The 22,960-nt window shown below is 59.5% G+C and overlaps 2 protein-coding genes across 19 annotated transcripts in view; one reads left to right on the top strand and one right to left on the bottom strand.

Moving 5' to 3' along the window:
• LRRC56 (leucine rich repeat containing 56) overlaps nucleotides 1–16,428 on the top strand; it is a 21,658-nt gene extending 5,230 nt beyond the window's left edge. For 2 of the 5 annotated variants that reach the window (XM_067037977.1, XM_067037978.1), the window contains exons 4-14: nucleotides 206–399; nucleotides 2,403–2,487; nucleotides 3,017–3,077; nucleotides 11,470–11,566; nucleotides 11,637–11,837; nucleotides 12,623–12,806; nucleotides 13,140–13,316; nucleotides 13,396–13,460; nucleotides 13,694–13,836; nucleotides 14,064–14,197; nucleotides 15,501–16,428. In XM_067037977.1, the coding sequence (XP_066894078.1) occupies nucleotides 220–399; nucleotides 2,403–2,487; nucleotides 3,017–3,077; nucleotides 11,470–11,566; nucleotides 11,637–11,837; nucleotides 12,623–12,806; nucleotides 13,140–13,316; nucleotides 13,396–13,460; nucleotides 13,694–13,836; nucleotides 14,064–14,197; nucleotides 15,501–15,793 (1,620 nt within the window). In that variant the 5' untranslated portion in view covers nucleotides 206–219 and the 3' untranslated portion in view covers nucleotides 15,794–16,428. Of the gene's footprint in view, nucleotides 1–205; nucleotides 400–2,399; nucleotides 2,488–3,016; nucleotides 3,078–11,469; nucleotides 11,567–11,636; nucleotides 11,838–12,622; nucleotides 12,807–13,139; nucleotides 13,317–13,395; nucleotides 13,461–13,693; nucleotides 13,837–14,063; nucleotides 14,198–15,500 lie in introns of all 5 variants that reach the window. The other 3 variants (XM_067037979.1, XM_067037975.1, XM_067037976.1) reach the window with 3 other exon arrangements.
• LMNTD2 (lamin tail domain containing 2) lies at nucleotides 16,377–22,960 on the bottom strand. Of its 14 annotated transcripts, none has more exons than XM_067037965.1 (12): nucleotides 20,743–22,038; nucleotides 20,018–20,102; nucleotides 19,726–19,881; nucleotides 19,351–19,422; nucleotides 19,183–19,271; nucleotides 18,592–18,893; nucleotides 18,065–18,176; nucleotides 17,760–17,949; nucleotides 17,548–17,667; nucleotides 17,267–17,463; nucleotides 16,897–17,024; nucleotides 16,377–16,666 (listed from the first exon to the last, which is right to left on the bottom strand). In XM_067037965.1, the coding sequence occupies exons 1-12, from the start codon at nucleotides 20,928–20,930 to the stop codon at nucleotides 16,413–16,415; spliced, it is 1,893 nt and encodes a 630-aa protein (XP_066894066.1). In that variant the 5' UTR covers nucleotides 20,931–22,038; the 3' UTR covers nucleotides 16,377–16,412. The 14 variants fall into 14 exon arrangements, with proteins under 14 accessions (XP_066894066.1, XP_066894065.1, XP_066894068.1 ...); XM_067037964.1 differs by having other exon boundaries at nucleotides 16,377–16,806; nucleotides 20,743–22,034; XM_067037967.1 differs by having other exon boundaries at nucleotides 16,377–16,806; nucleotides 17,832–17,949; nucleotides 20,743–22,034.

Genomic DNA, 22,960 nt, shown 5'->3' with positions numbered 1-22,960 from the left:
GGGGTGTGAGCCCAGGCTGAGGGAGGAGACGGCAAGGCCCCCGGGCAGGCTGGGGCTTCACCATTACAGCCTTCTCCGGGCCAGAGGTGGGCTCCGGGGCCTTGCTGTGTGCGTGCATACGTCAAGGGCTGCACAAGGTCTCGGCTGGGCTGCGGATCAGAGGAAGAACAGAGGCTGATCAGCTTTGCCCTCTGCCTACACCCAGCAGGTTGGATGTGAATGGACCAGGCCTGGGACGGAGCCCATGGGCCTTGGCCAAGCATAGCCAGTGTCCGAGTGCGGACGCTGAGCTGGCAGAGCCGGCGCAAGCCCCGCCCCCAGAGCACGGCCCCGGGGGCAGCCACAGCAGGTTGCCGGAGGGGGTTGCCGCCAGAGGAGCACCTCTCACCTGCCCGACTGGTGAGTGCTGGGGGCTGCCAGATGCCCTCGGCCCGCGGCCCGCGGCCCGCAGGGGCCCCTGCACCTGCTCCACCCTTGGGCCAACCCAGACGTCCCCCAGGCATTCGGGCCACAGAAGGGCCCGATCCAGGCCCATCCACAGATTTGCTGAGCCCCTACCGTGCGCTGGGCTCCAGGGACCCTCCGTGAACTGGAGAAGAGGCCCCTCATCCCTGTGGGAAACAGGGTGACAGCCCATCCAAGCGCGTGGTGCACAGACTTAGGGAGCCACGAGCAGAGGAGGGAAGCAGGCATCTGTGGGGCGGGGCGTCCTGGGGTCCCACTGACCCACCTGGCGCGGTCGTTGAAGCCTTTCTCCCAAACCTGGGGTGCAGTGGCAGCGCTTCCCACCCCCACCCTGGGGCCCAGCAGGTTCTGCAGAGCCCTCTTGACTGCAGGCTCCTGCCCAGTGACCCCAGAGAGCAGCCTGGCGCCTCTTGGTGACCGGATCCCTTCCCTTTCTGGCCATGCCCCTCGCCCGTCACTGGCCACACTAAGGGCCAGGCACTCCCCAGCACCCCTCCAGCCCACACAAACACTGGCACCCAGGCGAGGGACCCTTGGAGACCCTGGGGTGACGTACCCACCAACACTCGGCGGAAGGAAGCCTGGCTGCCTGAGGTCCCCACGCACTTTCCTGACCAACTCAGACAAGGGTCCACGAGGTCTGATCACTGCAGGTGGACAGGACATTCCCGCCAGCCCCCTCCCCACCCCCCACCAGCCACCCCATGTGTCCCCGCCCGCAGCACCCAGGGTCCTGGTCCAGCGTGGACCCGTCTCGTCAGGCCACCGGCCCCCGCTGCTGCACGGGCTGGGTGCTGGGGACACACCTTGATCCGAGCTGCTCCGTCCACCCTGCAACCTCCCCCTCCCCCACCCAGCTCCTGGCTGGGGAGAGAGGCTGCCTGTGTGAGCGCAGCCCAAGCACCCCAGGACTACCCTTACTTCCTGACGTACTTGAGTCCAGTGCCCACCATGCCAAAGCGCGGCTGCTGAAGCATTTCCCTCGGTCACTGGAACCAGGGGTCTCAGGCCTCTGTCCTCCCAGACCCTCCCGCATGTAGTCAGCATGTGGCAACTGGTTTCTCGCTGAGGCTGAGTCTCACTGAGTCATCCTAACTCCAAGCCCTTCTTCGTTTTTTCTTTTACTGGTTTGAGCTGACAAGCCATTTTATTTTCCAAGCCATGAGTTCCAGGACCCCTGGGCTCTCTCCACCTGCTCTGAACTCTGCCTTCTGTAAAACCTCGTCAAATGCAGTGAACTGTGGCCACCTCACTCTGCCCACAATTGCCTTGAACCTCTCCACCCCATCACAAGTTCATTGTGTGCGTCTTCTGCCATCCAGCTTACTACAGGAGACCCTTTTACCAAAAATGCCATTGTCACATGACCTGGGTCTCCATCTTTCCAGCTTCAGTAACACTCACGTCACCCTCCACACACCAGTCCCCTTCCAGTGTCATATCGTTTCATCAATTTTGTTATGGTAGGTATTGGAGCTGGACCTAGGTCCCAAGTTTTGTATGAGTCAGCTATTGCTATAGTGATGCTACATAACAAACAACCCTCAAACTCATCAGCTTAGAGTGCAAGTGTACCGTCCATGGGTTTGAAGGAGGCTGGGGCTTGGCCGTGCTGAGCAGAGCTGGGCTCCAGGCCCTGAGCTGTACTGGGTCTGTTCCATGGGTCTCGTTAGGACACCAGCATACCTCAGGGCACACCCTTCTCTGGCAACGGCCCCACCAGCCACACAGGATCACAATCTCCACTCCTGTCACATCACACTTATCATCCAGCTGGAGCTAGTCATGGCTGCAGTCAACATGGGTGAGGCAGGAAGACGCCTGCCACCTGCTCCAGCCTTGTAGCCAAAAACAGGAGTTTCACTGGGGGGCAGGGCGGCGTGTGTGTGACTACCGTCCAGCTCTCAGGGCTGACTCCCCACCGACCCCTGCAGCAGGCCCTGGCCCAGGTGGATGACCTCCGACTGGTGAGCGTGCTGGAGCTGTGTGTCAACACCCACGAGAACAGCCTGGGGAACTTTGGTGAGAGCCCCTCCCCGTGCACACCCGCTACCATCACGGCCAGGACGTGCTTGAAGGCTCGGCCTGCACAGGCCCTGCCCACCAGGCTCTGGTCTTTGGACCACTGCACCCACAGACCTGCCCTGCACCCCGCTCTCCAGGGACTGAGACACCTCTCCCAGGGCCCTGGGAGCACGGGACACTGGCTGGGGGGGGCCATGCTCTGGAGCCCAGTGTGTGGTCTGGACATGCCCGCAGTTCCCCGTGAGAGGCGGCCTGGGGGCGAGACCCGCACCAACCAGGCTCCCCTCCCCGCAGTCCCGTGGCCCCGTGGCCTTCTGTGTGCCTCTGCCCCCACGGGGTGCCTTCTGCCCCCTCACCTGCTGGCCTGTGTCATTCAAGCCAGGCCTCAGACATCAGCATGTGGCCCCAAGACTGCCCCTGGGCCTCAGAGCAGCCGTCGGGCAGCAGGGGCTGAGGGGCGCTGACACCTCTGAAAGTGCAAAGGGCGGCAGGGCCTGCACCGACCGCTCTTCCTGCGGCCCCACAGGGCTGCACCTGCCCAACCTCAGCCAGCTGAAGCTGAATGGCAGCTGCCTGGGCTCCCTGAGGTGAGTGTCCACCCCCCGCAGTGGTCACAGGGGAGGCTGTGCTGCCAGCCTGGGTGGGGTCCTGGGCATCCCACTATCTCCGGCCCCCGGCCCTAACGCCCACCCGTGGTCACGTCGCCCACCCCTGGTCAGCTGGAGGCCCTGCTGAGGGTGATGCCAGCCACCCGGAGCCTGCAGTCAGGGTCAGGCTGGTCACAGCAGGTTTTGTGGCGGACGAGGTCTCCAGGGACCTCCCTGTGGTGCCCGGAAGGTGCCCACTGACCTTCGGCAGAGGACCCCCAACCCGCAAGCCCAGGCAGCTCATCACCGACCGGCTTCTGGATTCGGGGCGTCCCCACACCCCTCACCCCAGCCCAGGGCTGTGTCCCCCTGCTGGTGGGGCCGTAGCTGGGGCTTGAGCTGGCCCCATCAGCCCAGCGAGATGGGCAGAGGAGCCCGGCCGCTGCTGCCCAGCCGGACCTCAGGCCCCACGTGAAACATGACAGCATCTTAATAGCTTAAAAGACAAAATGCAGGGCTTCCCTGGTGGCGCGGTGGTTGAGAGTCTGCCTTCTGATGCGGGGGATGCGGGTTCGTGCCCTGGTCCGGGAAGATCCCACATGCCGCAGAGCGGCTGGGCCCGTGAGCCATGGCCTCTGAGCCTGCGTGTCTGGAGCCTGTGCTCCGCAACGGGAGAGGCCACAGCAGTGAGAGGCCTGCGTACTGCAAAAAAAAAAAAAAAAAAAAAAAAAAAGACAAAATGCAAAACTCAGGACAGATTAAGGTTTTTGCTTACTTTGTCGGCTGGAAAGAACAAAGCTGAAGTAATATCAGAGTTTATTGGGTGTTTGAACAAAATGGGTGTCAGGAAAACCCTGTTGGGATTTTTTTTTTTGTTTTTTTAAAATAAATTTATTTTATTTATTTATTTTTGGCTGCGTTGGGTCTTCGTTGCCGCGCACGGGATTTTCTCTAGTTGTGGCAAGCAGGGGCCACTCTTCGTTGTGATGTGCGGGCTTCTCATTGTGGTGGCTTCCTGTGTTGCGGAGCACAGGCTCTAGGCGCGTGGGCCTCAGTAGTTGTGGCTCACAGGCTCTAGAGCTCAGGCTCAGCAGTTGTGGCGCACGGGCTTAGTTGCTCCATGGCATGTGGGATTCTCCCGGACCAGGGCTCGAACCCACGTCCCCTGCATTGGCAGGCAGATTCCTAAACACTGCCCCACCAGGGAAGCCCACCCCTGCGGGTTTTAAGTGGCCAGACAGCCGTCCTGGGGCAGCGGGAGGCCAGTCCCAATTCTAGAAAGTTCTCCTCATGCTTTAAATGGGCTGTAAGTATCCAGTCATTTCCAGAGGAGATGATAAAGGTATTCATTAAGCAGCCTTGCACGATTTTTCCTATTTGTACTGCTGTTTGTCAAATAAACATCAAAAAGGATTTGAAAAACACCTGAAAGCCTAGAAGTGGAAGCAAAGAAGATCAGAGGCCGTGTGGCCCCCATAGGCAGGGACAAGCAGGCAGGGATGCCAGCTTCCGCAGCTCCTGCACGGCTCCTGGGCCTGCAAGGGAGGGTCTGGAAAGCAGGCTCTCGGAATTGCCTTTAGTACTGATACATGGTTCAGCAATATTCTGACAGAGACATCAATACTTTAAGTTAACAAAGACAAAAAAATCATATTTACTCCTTCATTATTAAGGCTTACAAGTTAGCTCAATGAACAATAAAATATATAGAAAACATAAAATAAAGGATGGAAACTACAAAGAGAAGTGGAAGGTATAAAATTAAGTATTTGTTACCATTTGTAACAAAACAAAATATTTGATTTCAAAAAAAATCAATTCCAAGAAAAAATTAAATCATGATTTATCTAAAACATGTGTTCTGTTCCTTGATAACGACAGTGAAAAATGTAAGGAATCTTTAAGTTGTCTGTTAGCGAATCCTGAAACTTGGCCAAATGTTGTTTGCAAATCTCCACGGAGTGATAGTAAACAAATATTTGTAAAAGGAAACTAATTCAATGTGACAGTGCAATGAAGTAGTATTACAGCTTAGCTGATGACAGAGATAGTCAAGACATTAAAACCTCAGGCAGTGTTATGAGGACTGGAAGGTAATTTTCAGGTGATGGCTGTCACTTCATCTGAAGCTGAGAGAGAATTCAGCCCCTGAAAGTGTCACTGACGTGAGGACAGATGGGGCTGGTTTCCAGGCCAGCCAGCATCCGACAAGAGCATCCTTCACCAGTACCACTGTGTGGGGAAACGACAGTAACAATCTCTGAAACTCAGCAACTAACTTGGAGATCATTAAAATGGTTGAAGGGACAGTTCTCACTACAACTTAATCGTGTGTGTGTCCCCTGAAGACTCTCCACCCTTCCTTCTACCGTGAACTCAGACCATGGTGGCTTTCGCTTAAACAGAAACCCCTCATTTTGATTTGTTCCACTCCCATCAGTTCTGGCTGCTATTGTGGGTGTTTTTTAGGAGGTTTGTCCACACCCCCAAGGTCTTGGAGATATTCTACTTTTTCTTTTATTCACTTATGGTCTCACTTTTCATTTTTGGGTCTTTAATCCTACTTATCTGTGAGGTTGCTTCTGCTCCTGATATGAGGTGGGGACCCAGTTCTGTTTAGCACCACCTGGTGAGTCGGTTTTCCCAGCATCGTCTACCCCAGTCCCACGCGGACACGCTGGTGGGGTAAGGAGCTCTCTGTCATCACAGTCTTCATTGGCACGGCTTTGTGTTAATCTGTAACATCTGTTACCCTCATCGTAGTTTCCCATTTTCCAAACTGACCTAGCTATTCCTGAGCACTTATTTTTCCATTTGAGTTTTACAATCAGTTTGCTGGGTTTCACACACCCTTACCTTTCAGGATTTTGTTTTGTTTTGTTTTGGAATTTTTAAAAGTCACATGTTCATTTGGGTTAATTTTTACATTATATACATCCATGAATATGGTATAGCTCTCCATTCATGTGTGCTTTAATGTTTTTAATAGAGTCTTTAGGGGCTTCCCTGGTGGTGCAGTGGTTGGGAGTCCGCCTGCCGATGCAGGGGACACGGGTTCGTGCCCCGGTCCAGAAAGATCCCACATGCCGCAGAGCGGCTGGGTCCGTGAGCCATGGCCGCTGAGCCTGCGCGTCCGGAGCCTGTGCTACGCAACGGGAGAGGCCACAGCAGTGAGAGGCCCACGTACAGCAAAAAAAAAAAAAAAAAAAATAGAGTCTTTAAACTTCTTCTGTAAAGTTTATAGGTTAGAATGTTTTCAGCTGCAAGTTACAGAAACCTGCATCCAACCAGCCTGAGCAGTGAGAAATTGTTTATCCCTTAAGTGCCTAAGGACCATGGGCCAAACCCTGTTCTAAGCACAGAGGATATGTCAGGGAACAGAACAGGTGAGAATCCCTGTCTCTGAGGGCACACAAGGAGCCTGGTGGTGGCTCACACAGCCGGTGGCCCCTCCGGATGTGGCCCCCATTCCCATGCCTGGGGCTGCTGCAGCCACGTTGGTGGAGCTGAGGGAGTGTGGTAGCTAGTCTTCTAGGGTTGCTGAACAAAGCACCATGAACCAGGTGTCTGGAACAGCAGAAACTGACTCCCTCAGGTCTGGAGGCCACGAGTCAAGATCAAGGTGTATCTCCTTCTGAGGCAGAGGGAGAACCCAGCTCACTCCTCACTCCTGGGGGTTTGCTGGCCACCTTTGATGTTCCGTGGCTTGTAGACTCATCACCTCAATCTCTGCCTTCAGCTCACGTGGACTTTTTCTCCCTGTGTCCAGATCCAAATTTTCCCTTTTTGTAAGGACACCAGTCATATTGGATTAGGGCCCACCTCACCTCCACCAATTACATCTTCAGAGACCCTGTTTCCACGTCAGGTCACATTCTGAGGTCCTGAAGATTAGGACTCCAACATATGAATTTGTGGGGTGGGGAGAATGCAATTCATCCCATAACAGGAAATGTGCCTTCCTTTGTCCATCAGTAAGAACAAGAAGGTTCCCAGCATTCTTCTGTGTTTCTTTGGCCAGAACTGTATCATGTATACACTCTCTTACACCAACCACTAGCAAGGGAATGGAATTATGATCGGAGTGGGCTAACCAGGACCCCCACTTGTGCACCCTGCTGCCACTTGGGACAGGGCAGGACACCAGCCTCCTCTGAAGGCAGGGCTCCCTGAAACCAGAACTGAATTAATTCCCACATACTTATAGTATTTTTATAATCATGGATGAGGGCCTGATTCTGCTGTATTCTGTTTGATTGTTGCAAATTTAGAGAAACACTATGTTGATTTAGAATAGATTTTTTAAATTTTTATTTCATTAACTTTTATTGGAGTATAGTTGCTTTACAATATTGTGTTAGTTTCTACTGTACAGCAAAGTGAATCAGCTATATGTGTACATATATGCCCTCATTTTTGGATTTCCTAGAATAGATTTTTTTAAAAATTTTATTTTTATTTATTTATTTTTGCAGTATGCGGGCCTCTCACTGTTGTGGCCTCTCCTATTGCAGAGCACAGGCTCTGGATGCGCGGGCTCAGCAGCCATGGCTCACTGGCCCAACCGCTCCATGGCATGTGGGATCCTCCCAGACCGGGGCACGAACCCACGTCCCCTGCATCGGCAGGCGGACTCTCAACCACTGCACCACCAGGGAAGCCCAGATTTTTTAAATCAATAAAACAAATGATTTTTATAAATGGGTCTATTACCTCTGGCAATAGTGTACCTTTGTTTTGTATTTAACATTATTGCCAAACTCTCCTATTAATTCAAATAATTTGTTAATTCAGATGGGTTTCTGTATTGATGGTGATGTTATCAGCAAGTTACGAATGCTATCTTTCACTCAAATCCTCCTGCTCCTTTTTCTTGTCTTATTGCTTTGGCCAGGATCTACTAGCCAGTACAATGTTAGACAGCAGCAATGACAGTAGCAGGCATCCTTGGTTTGTACCTGGTCTTAACAGGTATGTGTCTGGGTTCCTCTGCATCTATTGACATGATCATATAATGATATTTCTCCTTTAGTCTCTTTATGCACTGGATTCCACTGACAGCTTTTGTGATGGTAATTCATCCTTACATTCCTGCAGTAACACTACTTGATGAGTTATTTTTAAATCACTGTAACGTTAAAATAATATTTGCTTTGCAATTTTCACATCAGTCTTCATGAGTGATAGTGCGTTAATGCCCCAGTTTGTACCTCTCTGGTCCTGGAATCAAGGACTGACTCAGACGGGGCCCTCCCTTTTATTGTTCTCTTCAACTGCTTAATTTTTTGAAACTTCCTGTACAAGAAATTATTGTGGAAGATAGAGACTGTCTATTCCATGATAGATCTTATTTTTAAAACTGATCCAGATCCGGGGACTTGGCGGGGGTGGGGGAGGGGTGTTAATCACCGTTTAATTTCTTTAGTGGTTATTAGTCTTGGTTTCTTTCTTTTGGCACTAGCTTTATCTAGTTTTCAAGAATGTTGGTATATAGTTTGTTCATAATGGGTTTTGTTGTTTTAAATTGCTGCTATAGCCATAATTATCCCTCTTTTTTAGTTCCACACATTTATTTGCATTGTCCCTCTGTTCATCCTTGATCAGTCCTGCCAGAGGGTTGTCTATTAAGTTTTTAAAGAATCAGCACTGGGCTCTGTTAATCTTCTCTATGGTTTTTCTAGGTATTACTGGTTCTATTCTAATCTTGATTACATCTTTCCTTCATGTTCTTTTGTTATTTGCTGTTGTTCTTTTTCTGGCTCCTTGAGCTGAATGCTTAGCTTAATTGTGCTACTCCTTCCAGTTTCTTTGATAAATATATTTAAAGATCTAACTTTTTAGGGCTTCTCTGGTGGCTCAGTGGTTAAGAATCCGCCTGCCGGGCTTCCCTGGTGGCGCAGTCGTTGAGAGTCCGCCTGCCGATGCAGGGGACACGGGTTCGTGCCCCGGTCCGGGAGGATCCCACATGCTGCGGAGCAGCTGGGCCCGTGAGCCATGGCCGCTGAGCCTGCGCGTACGGAGCCTGTGCTCCACAACGGGAGAGGCCACAACAGTGAGAGGCCTGCATACCGGAAAAAAAAAAAAAAAAAAAAAAGAATCCGCCTGCCAATGCAGGGGACACGGATTCCAGCAGCCCTGGTCCAGGAAGATCCCACATGCCGCGGAGCAACTAAGCCCGTGAGCCACAACTACTAAGCCTGCTCTCTAGAGCCCATGAGCCACAACTACTGAGCCCACATGCTGCAACTACTGAAGCTCGCACACCTAAAACCCGTGCTCCACAACAAGAGAAACCACCACAACAAGAAGCCCACACACCACAACTAGAGAAAAGCCTGCAAGCAGCAACGAAGACCCAATGCAGCCAAAAATTAATTAATTTTTAAAAATAAAATAAAATAAAAATAAAAGAATCCTGGAGGGCAGCTAGCAGAGGCTTGGCATATGCAGAATTGTAATCTTTACAGAAGTGAAGAGAAACAATAGAACCTAACAGATGTTTAAAGGATAAAGAAAACTTGTCAGACATAAAAGAAAATTTTCATCTACAGACTGAAATAAAAAACTGAATTGCCAACTCTGAAACATATCCTAATAAAGTTCCTGGACTTAAAGACACAGATCATATTGGGGGCAGCCAAGGAAAGAGATCAAGTCTTCCTTCAAGAAGAGAAAAAAAGGAAGTTTTCCTCAGACTTCTCCATAGAAACACTCAAAGCCAGAAGACAGTAGAATGATGTCACAGCCCAGCAGAAAGATGGTATGAATCAAGAATTTCATACCCAGCCAACATTTTGGAATGAGTAAGAGATTAAGGAAAATAGTTTGATTAGCCCCTCTTGAAGGAATCATGAGATGCAAATTTCAGCCAATTAAAAGATGATTGGAAAATGCATTGAAGGCAATAGACTGGGGAGAAACATGGAATCTCTGTAACTAAAAGTGGAGATTACGGTAACAGAACAAAACTTTAAAAATGTAACATACAGGTTAATCGGTGGATGAGACGCAACCAAAGGGTAATTTGTGAACCGGAAGATGGGCCCCAGCGATGCAGAAAGGTGAGGAGGTGCCTTCATGTGGACCAGGGGAGCAGGCAGAGCCCCCAAAGCAGGAGGAAGAGAAGATGCCAAGACCCGGGGTGCCACAGTGCAGGTGCGATTCAGGACCATGGGGAGACCAGAGCTGCTGGAGCCGGGGCAGGGAGGGCAGGGCGGCCAGCAAGGACCAACATGCGCCACCTCATCACCGCAGGGAAGCCCCTCACCTCAGCGTCTCCAGTGAGTCAGCACTTCCAGGCAGTATTTCAGACCCTCACTCCCAATCTGAATGCCCAAGAAGCTATTAATAGTATAATTAGGAATATAGCAATAACCCCAGCATGAAAGGGAAAAGTCAGGACAAACCCACAGGACCCCAGAGGAAGCAGACAATGCCAGGAGGGGAGTAAAACATCCAGGTACCTTCAGTGAATGTTCTGAGAGACACGGAAGAAGACGTGGCTTCTTTGCACCCTCAAAACAAGAACAGAATGCCATGAAATAAGATCAGAGAACAACAAAGGGTGCTTGGGAATGAAATGTATGAGGGCTGACAAAAAAATGTTACCAGCATTGTTGGAAGACAAGGGAATCTCCCAGAAAGCAGAGGAAAGGCAAAGAGATGGAAATGGGAGAGAGAAGGGATGAGAACAAGCTCCTTCTCAGAGACCGCACATGAGAGGCTGAGCACCAGATACGAGAGCAGAGACTGCGAGGAGAGAAAATACAAAAGGGAACATCCCAGAAGCTGATGGAAAGGATGTGCAACAGTGGACCAGTGCCCGGACAGGAGACGAGGGTCACCCAGGCTGAGAGGACCCCGTGGGCAGAGGTGGGGCCCACTGAGGTCGGGGGCAGATGGGAGAGCCCTGGCCTGCCCACTGGCAGGCGAGTGGCCACCAAGGGATGGTGGCACAAACAAGTCCGGGTGGGGGCAAGGGGAGGGGCTGTGACACAGGGAAATCATCCACAAAAGAGGCCGGGGGGAAAAAGGGAGGGAGGACACCCCGGCTGACCCCGCTGGGGAGGGGACATCTCTCCCACACCCACTGGAGCAGGCAGCAGCCATCTAGCACGAGGGCAGCTCCCACGTCCAGGCCCAGACCCTGCAGGGGTTGGATAAGGTGCCCAAGACAGGTGGCTGCAGCCAGGAGGGAAGACGGGGCCAGGGGCTCTGGAGCCCCTTCCTCGGCCTGGAGGCCATCCAAGCCAGTCACAACTGTCCCTGAACCTGGAGACAGCCAGATGTGGGTGGCGGCTGGGCAGGAGGCGTGGCACAGGGCCTTCATGGCCACTGAGACATGACCCTCCGGCCCAGGACCACAATGACCAGCCAACCCTACCCTCTGCAGGGACCTGGGCACCTCCCTGGGCCACCTGCAAGTGCTGTGGCTGGCTCGCTGTGGCCTGGCTGACCTGGATGGCATCGGCTCCTTCCCGGTCCTGAAGGTGGGTCTGCGGCGCTCTGGGGAGTGCGGGGGGCAGGGGGGCCCTGACTGAGCCCCCTCGTGCCCCCCAGGAACTCTACCTTTCCTACAACGACGTCTCGGACCTGAGCCCGCTGTGCCTGCTTGAGCAGCTGGAGGTGCTGGACCTGGAGGGCAACTGTGTGGAGGACCCGGGGCAGCTGCGCTACCTGCAGCTGTGCCCGCGGCTGGCCACGCTCACCCTGGAGGGCAACCCGCTATGCCTGCGGCCCAGCCCCCGCCCCGCCCACCAGGTGGGCACCAGGCGGGGAGGCGCTCTGTAGCTCCAGCCTCTTGGCCTGGGCACTGCTTTGCCCACCTGAACGCCGGCCGGGTCGCAGGGGATCCCAGGGCACATGCCTAGGGCACGCCCACCTGTTGCCGGGGGGCTTCTTCACTGGGATCTCATTCCCATGTTGCTGGAGGCCCGGCAGCTGCCAGCTCGTCCTCCTGGGCCAGGACCGGACTCCGAAGGGCCACGCGTACCCCCCAAGAGGTCTGTGCGCACACCATGGGGAACCACGCGTGTTCTGTACAGTCTCCACATGGAGTTGTGTACACAAGCATACACGCTCACATACACACACCCGTGCAGGCCCTGTTCAGAGGCAGCCCCACCCCCTGTAGCGCTGCTCGTAAAGCAGGGGTCTGTGCACACCGCCCGCGGCTGCACACACCCCCGCACTGCCCGTGCATACCCAGAGCTCACACACCTGCCCAGCTACTCGTGGCGCCCGTGCACAGCGGCCACCCACTGGGCCGGAGCTCTGAGTTCAGGGCAGCTCCGCAGGCCAGAGGGCGCCCCTGGACCCTGGCGGTGAGCCCAGAGAGTGAGGTCATGCATGGGTAAGAGCCCAGGGTCCCTGCAGTCCCTGCTGTCCCAGAGTGACCCCGGCTGGCCTGGCAGCCTGGGCAGAGAGAGATGGCATCCCCGACCCCCAGCTCCTGCACTGCCCCCCAGCAGGTCTGGGGGCAGTGGCTACAGGGCGATGCTGCCCTGACAGGCCCACCGGATGCAGGCCTGCCACCCCCACCGCAGGTGCCCCAGGACTACAACTACCGGGCAGAGGTCAGGAAGCTCATCCCCCAGCTGCAGGTCTTGGATGAGCTGCCAGCCACACACACACGACTGCCGACCTCCCGGAAGCTAGACCACGACTGGCTCATGGTGAAGGAGGCCATCAAGGAGGGCAGCGTCCTGGACAGCCTGCTCCCCGGGCTGGGTACAGATGGAAGCCGTCCAGGGGCCTCAGGCTGGGGCTGCCTCAGGAGAGGGCTCCACCCCCCCACCCCGAGCCCCACCTGCCCCGTCCCCAGAGCCCTGCACAACCATCCCTGGCCCAGGACACCCTCCCTGTGAGCAACCCTGGTGGGGGCCTCCCCAACCATCCTCAGGCGAAAAGGAGGACCAAACCTGCCCCGTGGTGGTGCTGGGCATCGGGCACACAGATGCTGGAGGGGCGGGGGGCTCTGCTCCGTGGACAGGGTTCAGCTGGGGGGCTCCTGGGGGGCCGGCTGGCGTGGGCCTTGATGACCTGATTTTGACTGTTGTGCAGGTTCTCCCCATGGATCCCCCGTTTGGAGACGCAGCCCTGAGCTATGCTCACCTGAGACCCAGTGCAGAGCCCCCAGGCCCTGGCCCCTCTCCCTGCTGGTCCCCGGAGGCCCCCTGCCTGCAGGCCTTCTTCCCCAGGGCCCAGCCCCAGAGGACGACGCCAGCAGCCTCACCCACGGTAGGCGACCCACCTCAGCGTGAAGCTGCCCTGTAGCCCCGCAGCCCCGAACTAGGCCCAGCCGCACCCTCTTCTTCAGGTGCCGGCCGGGTCCTCTGTGGAAACCCCGCCAAAGGCCTGCAGGAGCGCCGGCACCAGTGCCAGGTACAGCCTGCTCCCCCCGAAGGCCGTGCCCCGGCCTGACAGCGCCTGCCCCAGCACCCCCCTGAAGGCCTTGCCCTGGCCTGACGGCGCCTGCCCCAGCACCCCCCCGAAGGCTGTGCCCCGGCCTGACGGCGCCTGCCCCAGCTCCCCCCGAAGGCCGTGCCCTGGCCTGACGGCTTCTGCCCCAGCACCCCCCGAAGGCCGTGCCCCTGAACCAGCCCATCCCTCCCCAGGCTGGGGCACACCCAGAGAGGCTGCTGCCTCCCAGGACTGAAGACCTGGCCGCCCGGGCCTCCGCCCCGGGGCCTGACACTGCAGACAGCCGCCGCCTCCTGGCCTCGGCCGGGCTTCCGGCCTTGAGGGAGCTGCGCCTGCGGTGGGTGCTCCCTGCCCCCCAGCCTGGCCCCCCCACCCTGTGTGTCCCGACCGGTGGGGGCTTCTGGCTGGGACCTGCCTTGGCTGAGTGCTCGCTGGTCCTCAGGATGGCTGGAGGGGCTGGTCATGGGAGCCCAAGGCTGGGGCACCAGCCCGGAGCCACACTCATGTGGGATTGGCTCCAAAGGAGGGGCAGGGCTGCAGCCTCTCCCCTTCCCCGCACCCCAGTCCCCTCCCCAGTAGGTTTCTGGAGCCCCGGGAGGAGGGGGCCGCCGCCCCCAGGGGCCCACAGAAGGGCCCTGAAGAAGAGCAGGACAAGGCTGGGCCCAAGACTCGCCCCAGCCCCCCGAGCCTGGCCCCAGGTACCAGCGTGACCGCGCACACAGGCTCAGACCAGCTCTGCCCCCTCCTCAGCCAGGCTCTGAGATGGCAGGGACGGGGAGGTCCTCTCTTGGGGGTGGGGTCTCACGACCAAGGGGTTCCAACCCCAAGTCCCCCTCCTCTGAGCCCATGGGACCATGTGGCCACTGGGGCTGGATGAGAGAGAGAGAGAGAAGGCCCTCCAAAGAAGGGCGGTGTGAGCAGCGGCCAGAGGGGTCCTGAGTGAAAGCACAAGTGGCTCCAGGGGTGGGGGCAATGAGGGGCCAGGCCCAACAAGCAGGACAGGCCCACCAGAAGTCCTGAGGGGAGCATGGCACAAGGCCAGCAAAGGGAACAAGGCCACCAGATGGGCAGGAGACCAAGGCGGGGAGGGATACTGCCCTTCCTCTGCAGACAGGGCCTGTGCTGGGCTCGGGACACAGAATTAAGCCAGGCGAGGCCCTCCCTCAGGGACACTGGCTTCAGAGTGACCATGGCTGAAAGGAGCAAATGCAGGGCCTGTGAGGCAGAGAGATCCCTCACCCAGCAGGCCCCAGGGAGGCTTCCTGGAGGAAGGGTCTGAACCGACTGCCAGAACAGCTGGGTGGGCAAACCCAGGGAGGGGGCGTTGCAAGCCGGGGCCACAGGAGTGTAGGCTGCAAGATTGGCCCAGTGACCCTCCAGGGAGGCAGGTGGCGTGGCATTGGGGGTGGGTGCGCATCAAGGAAGCCAGGATGGAGCAGGGATAGGGCAGGTCCAAGCTCTGCACTTCCTGTGCTGGCTGCGGCCTGCGGGGAGGGGCTGGGGAAGGTGGGCCATGAGACAGCCAGGAGGGGTGGAAAGGTGGAGGGAGAGCCGGCAGGCAGCCAGGGAGGGACAAAGGGGTGCCACGACCTCCTACTCCAGTCTGGGTCCCGTGGGCTCTGGGTGACCACGGACACACCCACCCAGCCTGCCCTCAGGTGGGTGCCAGGGCCTCGCTCTATAGGGGAGGTTTGGGAACTGCCCCAGGGCCACCAGCCTGTGAGCATGCCCTGGGGGACGGGACCCAGTGACCCAAAGCCAGAACCCAGACTTCCCCAGAGGTGGGCCCAGCTCAAGCAAGGTCAGAGGTCAAAGGGCCGAGGGGCCACAGCTTCCCTGGAGAGCACAGGAAGTGGGGCAGTGGGGTGCTGCCTTGGGGGTGTGTGTGAAGGGCTAAGGGGAGGAGCCACAGTGGACACTGCAGCCCTGCCCATGGTGACCACCCCAAGTGACTCCTTGGGGGCCCTTGTCTGACATGCCTTCTCTTTCCTTCTTTTCCAGAGCCTTCCAGGACCTTGGGCTATAACCTGACCCCCTCTCCTCCCAAGTCCCTCATGCCATCTGACAGGGGCAGCAGCTCGTGGGGGTCCACAGATCTGCAGTTCCGGGGGCGTCGCCTCAGAGCCCTGGGTAGTCTGGGGCCTGGCCTGGGTCAGGGGCTGGCTGCAGTGACTGCTCTGAGAGCCCTAGAGGTGGCCTCAGGCCCCAGCCCTCGAGCCGAAGGCTGTCCAGGCCCAAAGCCAGCACCAGATCCAGCAGCCAGACCCCCAGCCTCCGATGCATGCCGCACCTGAACCTCATCACCCCAGCCCACCCCCACCCCTAGTGTACACCACTACCCACTGCCAGGCTGGCCTGGGCGGTAGGCAAGGGCGCCAGGGCGATTGTGGGAGCCCCCTTGTGAACTCTGGTCTCACAGAACCCAGAGGACCTGGGCGGGTGTGTTGGGGGGTGGGAAGTGAGCCTGGCACAGGAGAGGACCCTCTTGATAGAGGGAAGTTAGGAGTTGGGACCACCACGTGTGGGAAGAGGGGGAGCCCAGGAGAGGTGGTCCAACTCGCCACCGCTGGCCCAGCTGCCCACCTCTTCCGTGTGGCCTGGCCTTCCCAGGAGGAGCAGACTGGGCCCAGGCCGAGGTGGCTGCAGCTGGGCCCTGTCCATCCCCTGGCCAGCCCTCCAGCCGCCCCAGGGCTCTGAGCCACCCCTGGGTTGCTGCGGTCCCGAGCAGAGGCGCTTGCCCTAGGCCAACCAGGGTGCGACCACGCCTCCCATCCCTGGTGGACTTGTGGGCTTCCCCGCGCGGGGATGGAGTGGCCAGCTCCCTCTCTTGGGGCCAGATACCCGGAAACCAAGCGAATCATTTTCGACTCTCAGGTGTACAGAAACGCGGTTTACTTGGTAGGCGGCGTTGGTTCAATAAACTATATAGCTGGCACCGCCTGCCTCCGGCGCTTTCTCCCCGCCCCGCCCCGCCCCGCAGCCACGGTCGTGGAGACGCGGGAGCACAGGGGCCGGTGCCGCCGCCCGGCCCGGCCCTACACCTGCCAGCGCGAGTCCGCGGTGATGGGCGGGCAGCTGAGGAAGCGGAAGCCGAACCTGCTCTCGGCCGTGCTCTGCACCGACAGCGCCACCATCGGACAGCCGCGGTCCACGCTCTTCCGGCGCACCTGGGGGGGCGGGGCCTGAGAGGCCGCAGGGCAGGGGCCGGGCGGGGCTGGGCCGGGGGCTGCCCGGACTCCCGCGCCAGCGCTCACCGGGAGCTTGTGTTCCTTCCTAGCCTGGCAGTCCTCGAGGCGCAGCTCGGCCTCTGCGCGGGACAATGAGGGTGTGGGGTCGGCCGGCCGCCCCCTTCTCGCTGTCCGCCCTCCTTCCACGTCCCTCCCTGCTGCGCACTCACCGGGGATGGGGATGCGGCTGGCGGGCAGGAGCTCTGGGAGGGTCTCGGCGGCGCCCTCGGGCCGCGCTGGTTCCTCTCGCTGGCGGAGGAGCTTTCTGGTGCTCAGGCGGGGCAACTGGACCCGCGTCCTGCGGGGAAGGGCGGCGAGGGTGGTCGTGAGAGAAGAGCCTGTCCGCGGGAAGGGGTGGTTCCGGAGGGGACGGAGCCAGGGGAGGTGGAGGACTGGAGGGGAATCCTGAATAGCTGACGGGTGGTCCTGGCAAGGGCGGGCCCTGGGGAGGTGGGGGGACAGTCCTAGCAGGGCGTATGGGGTCTTTGTGGAGTCTGGGCCTGGGGAGGAGGTACGGACTGAGGGCCCCGAGGTCCCCACCCCGGCCGCCGGCGCCCGGCCCGGGCCTCCTGCACCCGACCCTTGCGCGGGGGTCGAGGCAGGGGCTGCTGTTCCGCGAGGTCGGCGCAGGGCCGGGCCTCTGAGAGCGGGAAACGGTCGATGGACAAGTCGGTGTTGTCGGCGAAGATCCTGCACACGGGGGTCACGCAATGCGCGGCCTGGTGCTTGCTGAGGACCTGCGGGGCCGCGGGGGACACGGTGGTCACCTCCACCCCGCAAAGCCCGCCCTTCCCACCACCAGCGCTGGGACCCGCACTGACCTCGCCTTGGGGGTTCAGGAGGAGGGTCACGCAGTCCCGGCTGGAGTGGAAGTGGACGGGCTCCTGGCCCAAGCAGGAGGGTGTCTGCCGCTTGGTGCTGCGGGGCGCCTCGCCCCACACCTGGGGACGGCGTCGGCGGCGGGTGAGGGACGAGGGGCGGCGGCGGCGGGGTCCGGGGCGGGGCCGCGAGGGCCGCGGGGAGCAGGGCGCACCGTGACGTGGTGCCTTGGCTCCAGCAGCGTGCTGGGCGGGAAGCGGTACATGCACACGGGGAAGTCGCGCACCAGCTGCTGCAGCACGAAGCCACCCAGATCGGCCGTCTCCTCCAGCGACTGGTTAAGGATGCGCACGAACCTCTGGCGGCGGCTCACCGCCGTGATCTTCAGGCAGGAGCCCGTGGGGCTGGGGCGGGAGCGCGGGCAGGGGCGCTGTGCCGAGACGTTCGGGCCCCTCCCACCGCGGTCCCGCTAGGAGACCTGCCCGTGCCCCTGCGCTCGGGGCTGGCTCCCCTCCTCACCTTGGACAGCGCCCGGAATGCCGGGGGTGGGGGTCCGCACGGGACTCAGGCTCCTGGCCATTCTTGCCCTGCCTGTCCGAGTGGGTTTTCCGGAGATCCAGGGAGAGGCAGCCTGTCTAGGAAGGGAACCCCAATATGGAGGGTCCACTGGGGACATGTCCTGTGAGGCCAGACCTGGCCCACAGCGCCCTGAGGTTCCACGTGGGAGAGAAGCAGCACCCAGGCAAGGATCAGATCCCAGACAGGAGAGATGGCGGACCCAGGAGGCTGAGGGAAGCAGGGGAGTGCCTGGCAGTGCTTGTGGGGGGTGGGGGGTGTGGATTCAAGCCAGAGCACAAAGGCAGCGGCAGTAGTCCTCCAAGACCACCTTAACCCCTAGGGATGTGGCTGGAAAGCCCCCAACTGCCTCAAACTGGGCTACTGTGAAAGCCCAGAAGGTGGGGGACACCCTCGAGGACTTTGGGCGAGATCACAGTCCTGCGGGGGTGGGAGGGGGGAGAAACCAGGGGAGACCCGCCCTACTCCACCTTCCGATGTCGCTCGACTGTCCCCGCAGAGGCTCTGTGCCTGTGCCTCTGTCTGCTCAGCAATGTGGCCTGGTGCCTGGGGAGGGTCCCCTGTCACTTTCTGGGTGTGATAACGTGCAGCCAGCAGGCAGCTGCTGGCCTCGGAGTCGGTGCCCCTGGAGCTGCTGTTGCCCACCAGGGGCGGGCAGCGCCACTCGACGCTCTTGAGACGATGCCTCCTCTGCCGGCAGTACAGCCCTGAGTTCCGCCGCTCAGGCTGTGTGGCCGGTGGGAACTCCGGGAGCGGCGGGGCCCGGGGGGGCCTGCAGGTCAAGAACAGCTCGCTGCCCGTGGCTTCAGGTCCTGGACCCCAGGCCTGCCCCCATCCAACCTCCATAAGGAGGGCAGGGCACACCAAGTTGTGGCCCCAGTCCCTAGGATCCAGCCTGGGCAAAGGGCTCATGGCTGGACAGAGATGGCCCCAGAGCCCTTTCCCTTCTAAGTGACCTGTCCAGGGACACTAAGGGGTGGAACTTGGAATTTGGTCCATACCAACCAAGGCAAGCCTTCCCCTCCCCTCACCCCTAGGGAGTCCCCACCCAGTGCAGTTACTTTTGATCTGAGCTGGACTCGAGGTTGGTGAAGAGGTTGGGGTACCGGTGGGCAATGCTGTTCCAGTCCACATCCTCCAGCCGGAAACCCTGGCCAGGGAGCAACAAGCACATGACCTGACCCTCCCGCAGGACTGCAGAGCCAACACACCTGGAGGGCCTCGCTTACCTCCCCAGCAGTGGGGGACTGATCGTTCTCAGAGAGGTCACTGGGGTCCATCAGGGTCTCTGCCGTCACCACCTGCAAAAGAGGCAGCAGGCGGTGGGGGGGAAGCGCTCCCCTCTGCTCAAGGTCACTCTCCCCTCTGACCTCCCCAGTACCTGAGGCACACACTCGCTAAGTATCAGGTGTCGGGACTACAGGGCTTGTAGCGCCTCCCTGTCCCAGGCCTCAGTCCTGGTTCCAGAGGCAGCCTGAGGGGGGCAGGCCTCCCAGGCAGCGCAGGGACCCCCAGCGGAAGCACCAGTCTCAAGGGGACATGCTAGCTGTCGGAGGGAAGACCAAGGATGGCGGGCTTGGGGGGCACCCAGGGGCCAAGCTCACCTCCACACTGCCCGTGGAGGACTGCAGCATGCGGCCCACCCAGGAGGAGCGGGCCAGCTGCAGGAGGCAGGACTTCTGCAAGGCCTGCAACTCGGCCTCCAGCTGCCGCAGGGTGTCTCCGGTCTGTAGCAGCCACTCCTCCAGGTGTGCCTTCTCCTGTTCGGGGAGGGCCCAGAGGTGGGCGGGGCCTTCTGCAGACCCTGCCGGCCAAGGCCAAGCCCTGCCTGGCCCCCCCCATCCTCACCCCGGCTTGGGCCCCGCACCCCACTCCCCGATCCCACCTGTCCCTCACCAGCTGGGCCTGTTCTTTCTGCTCTTCCAACTCCAGAGTCAGCTTTTGGACCTGGTTTTGCAAGAGCTTCCGACTGCACGAGCTCCTGGGGGAAAGGGCAATCTCAGCAGCCTCCACCTCTGGGTCGGCAGCCAAGGAGAAGAGGGGCTCCTCTTCACTGTCATTAGGGGCCTGAGGGCACAGAGTGCACCTGGGATAGGCCAGGTCAGGCCTTGAAGAGGTCTGGGCTGGAGGTGGCGTCTAGGTTGGGTTCAGCACCCACGGACATGTTCGGGACGAGGGTCTGGGTGGCTTTACAGTATATTAACTTCTTCAGGGCTGGGGTGGGGGATCAGGGCCAGGTAAGGACGGGGGCTAGAGGCGAAGGTCAGGGCCAGGGTCGGGGCTGCGGTCTTGGCAGAGGACTTTGGAGTCAGACATAAACTCGGAGTTAGGGTCGAGACGGGGACTGGGCAGGCGGTGGACCAGCAGTATGCTGCCGACCTCTCGGCTGGAAGCCCAGCCGCTTCCTGCATGATACGGCAATGTTGCGCCTCCCAGTGGTTCTCGATCGCCCACCGCAGGGCCTGGATCTCCAGTTCTCGCTGCCTCCACAGCAGCCGCAGGGTGAGGGGGTCCAGGGACTCGGGGGCAGACCTGAAAGGCCAGCGCTCCTGCCGTTTGATCAGGCCCTGCTCTCTGGCTGGCCTGGCCCAAGAGGCTGACCTCCCCCCTCCCCTCCTTACTGCGGGTTGACAGAGGAGACCATCCTGGTGGAGCTGGGCTTGGTGTCCTGAGGGCACGCGGGAGCCCCAGAGTCGGCAGAGGTGCTGGCTGGAGGCCCCACGTGGCCGCTGACCAGTTCTCGGTCCACCAGGGATGGGAAAGCCTCTTCCTCGGCATCTTCAGCCTCCTGACAAGACTCAGGGGCCATTCTTGATGTTGTTGAGGGAGCTGAGAGGAGGGATGGTAGGGCTGCACTGGGCCCCGTGTGTGGGCACCCCTGCAAGGCTCTCCTTACATGGCCAGCGCACGTGCGTGTGTATGGCAGCCCCAAGATGGCACCGCTGGTTCACAGGGCATCACTCTCCAAGAAGTGTGTGTGTGTGTGTGTGTGTGTGTGTGTGTGTGTGTGTGTCTGCCCCACAGGACAGCACACTGCCAGTCATGTGGGTGTCCACACCTGCATGTTTCTGACCAGGCCAGGGCAGCAGGTCACCCCACCCCTGGCACCATGTCACTTGGGTGTTCACACATTCCCTGTCATATCCCCCCTGTCACCCTTGCCCTCCAGGAGCTGTAGTCCTGCCCCCCAGCCTAGTGCAAGTGTCCCCAAAGGTGCTAGTCCTTTGCCGGTGATGTCCCTGTCCCCCTCAGACCCAAGGCCCTCCCGCCAACACTCACCTGAGGCCTGAAATCCAAGCAGGCCTGGGAAGAGAAAGGCTCTACAATGTTGCCATGGATACCAGCACCCAGAAGGGGAGGGGCCGTTTGTTACCAGGAGTCTCCAGGGAGACCCCAGACTGGGGCCCTGAGTGGACCCTGGGCCCCCTCCTTGTCCAGCCCGAAGGAGAAGCTGTGAGAGGCTGAGCTACTGCCCAGCTAACCTCCGCAGGCCCAGAGGACACAGAGTCACCAGTAGTGTCTACCATGGTCCCCAGCTCAGCCCAACGCCTCCAACCGACCCTGGGGCAGGTTCCCACCGTCCATCCCCAGCCTGACCATGGTGATCAGTGGGTATTGGGGGCATTGCTGCCCCGTGAGTGTGTCCACAGGCCAACAGGACGGCCTTCGTGAGAATATGGCCCTCACTGGGGCCTGAGCTGACTGGGGAGGAGGGAGAGGAGGCAGGTGAGAGCTCTGAGAACCTGGCGGAGGGGCTTGCTGAACTGTAACCAGCAGTGGAGCCCCTCCTGAGTTCCTCCTATGGCCTCTGTGCACATAGCGGCTGGTGCCCATTTACCTGACCAAGAGAGATGCCTCCCCTTCCCCTTCCCCCATCCACCTCCACCACTCGAGCTACTGCAGGGAGGCCTAGGGACACATATAATGATGACAATGGTCCCCTCACCCGCGCCCCTGGACAAAAGTGAGGCCCCAGACCTGATCCATAAGACTCATGCCCTCCAGTATTTGCCCCACCCCCACCCCACCTTCATTCCTTCACCATTCATTCATTCAGACTTTCAGTTTTTGCTCTTGGTAGGGCTTGTGGTGGGAAGGAGGACACCCCACCCCCCCACCCCCGCCCATGGCCCAGTCTGATTGGGCAAGTACAGGCTCTGGATGCCCTTGCTGCTGGGCCACACAGATAGCATTGAGGCTACGAGGGGCCCTGGCTGCCGCGCTGGCTTGGGGTCTCCTGGCAGGAGAGCAGGACTGGCCTGGTGCAAGAGCGTGTCCACAGCTTGGGCAAGCATTGGGCCCCACTGAGGGCAGGAAAGGGTGGGGGGAAGGAATCTCAGACAGAGTCCAGGGCCTTTGTCCCAGGCAACCTCTGGGCAGCCCCCTCACCCACCAGGATCGTCAGCCTGGCAGCAGCCAGAGAGGAGCAGCGGCCAACAAGCTCCACTCCCTCCCGCTAAGAGCCCCCGACCCCTGTGCGTTCCGACGCGGGCCCATCAGGCCGGGGGAGGGGCGGTTGTGGCCCCGCGGCTCCTCTGGGCGTAGGCCGGGCTCGCGGGGTCCCAGGCTGGCGCCCCCTCCCTAGGCGGGAGGCTCATCAGACTGGGAGGCTTCTGCGGAAGTCAGTCGTGGATCGCGGCCAGGCACCTACCCCTCGCTCCGCCTGCGACTGCGGTCTGGGACGCGCTTCCGTGTCGTTTTCGGGGTTGGGGCGTGCGTGGACCCGGGTTCTGTCCGCCCCTCAGCTCCCCAGAGCCCCGCCCACACCTGGGCCCCGCCGGGGGCGGGGCGGGCGGGGAGCCAATGGGGAGGGCCAGGGGCGAGGCTCAGAGTAGGTGG

Source organism: Kogia breviceps, chromosome 7 (genome assembly GCF_026419965.1).
Source record: "Kogia breviceps isolate mKogBre1 chromosome 7, mKogBre1 haplotype 1, whole genome shotgun sequence".
Taxonomy (NCBI): Eukaryota; Metazoa; Chordata; class Mammalia; order Artiodactyla; family Physeteridae; genus Kogia; species Kogia breviceps.
Note: the sequence above shows the minus strand (reverse complement) of the source record. Positions and strands in the feature narration are given on the sequence as shown.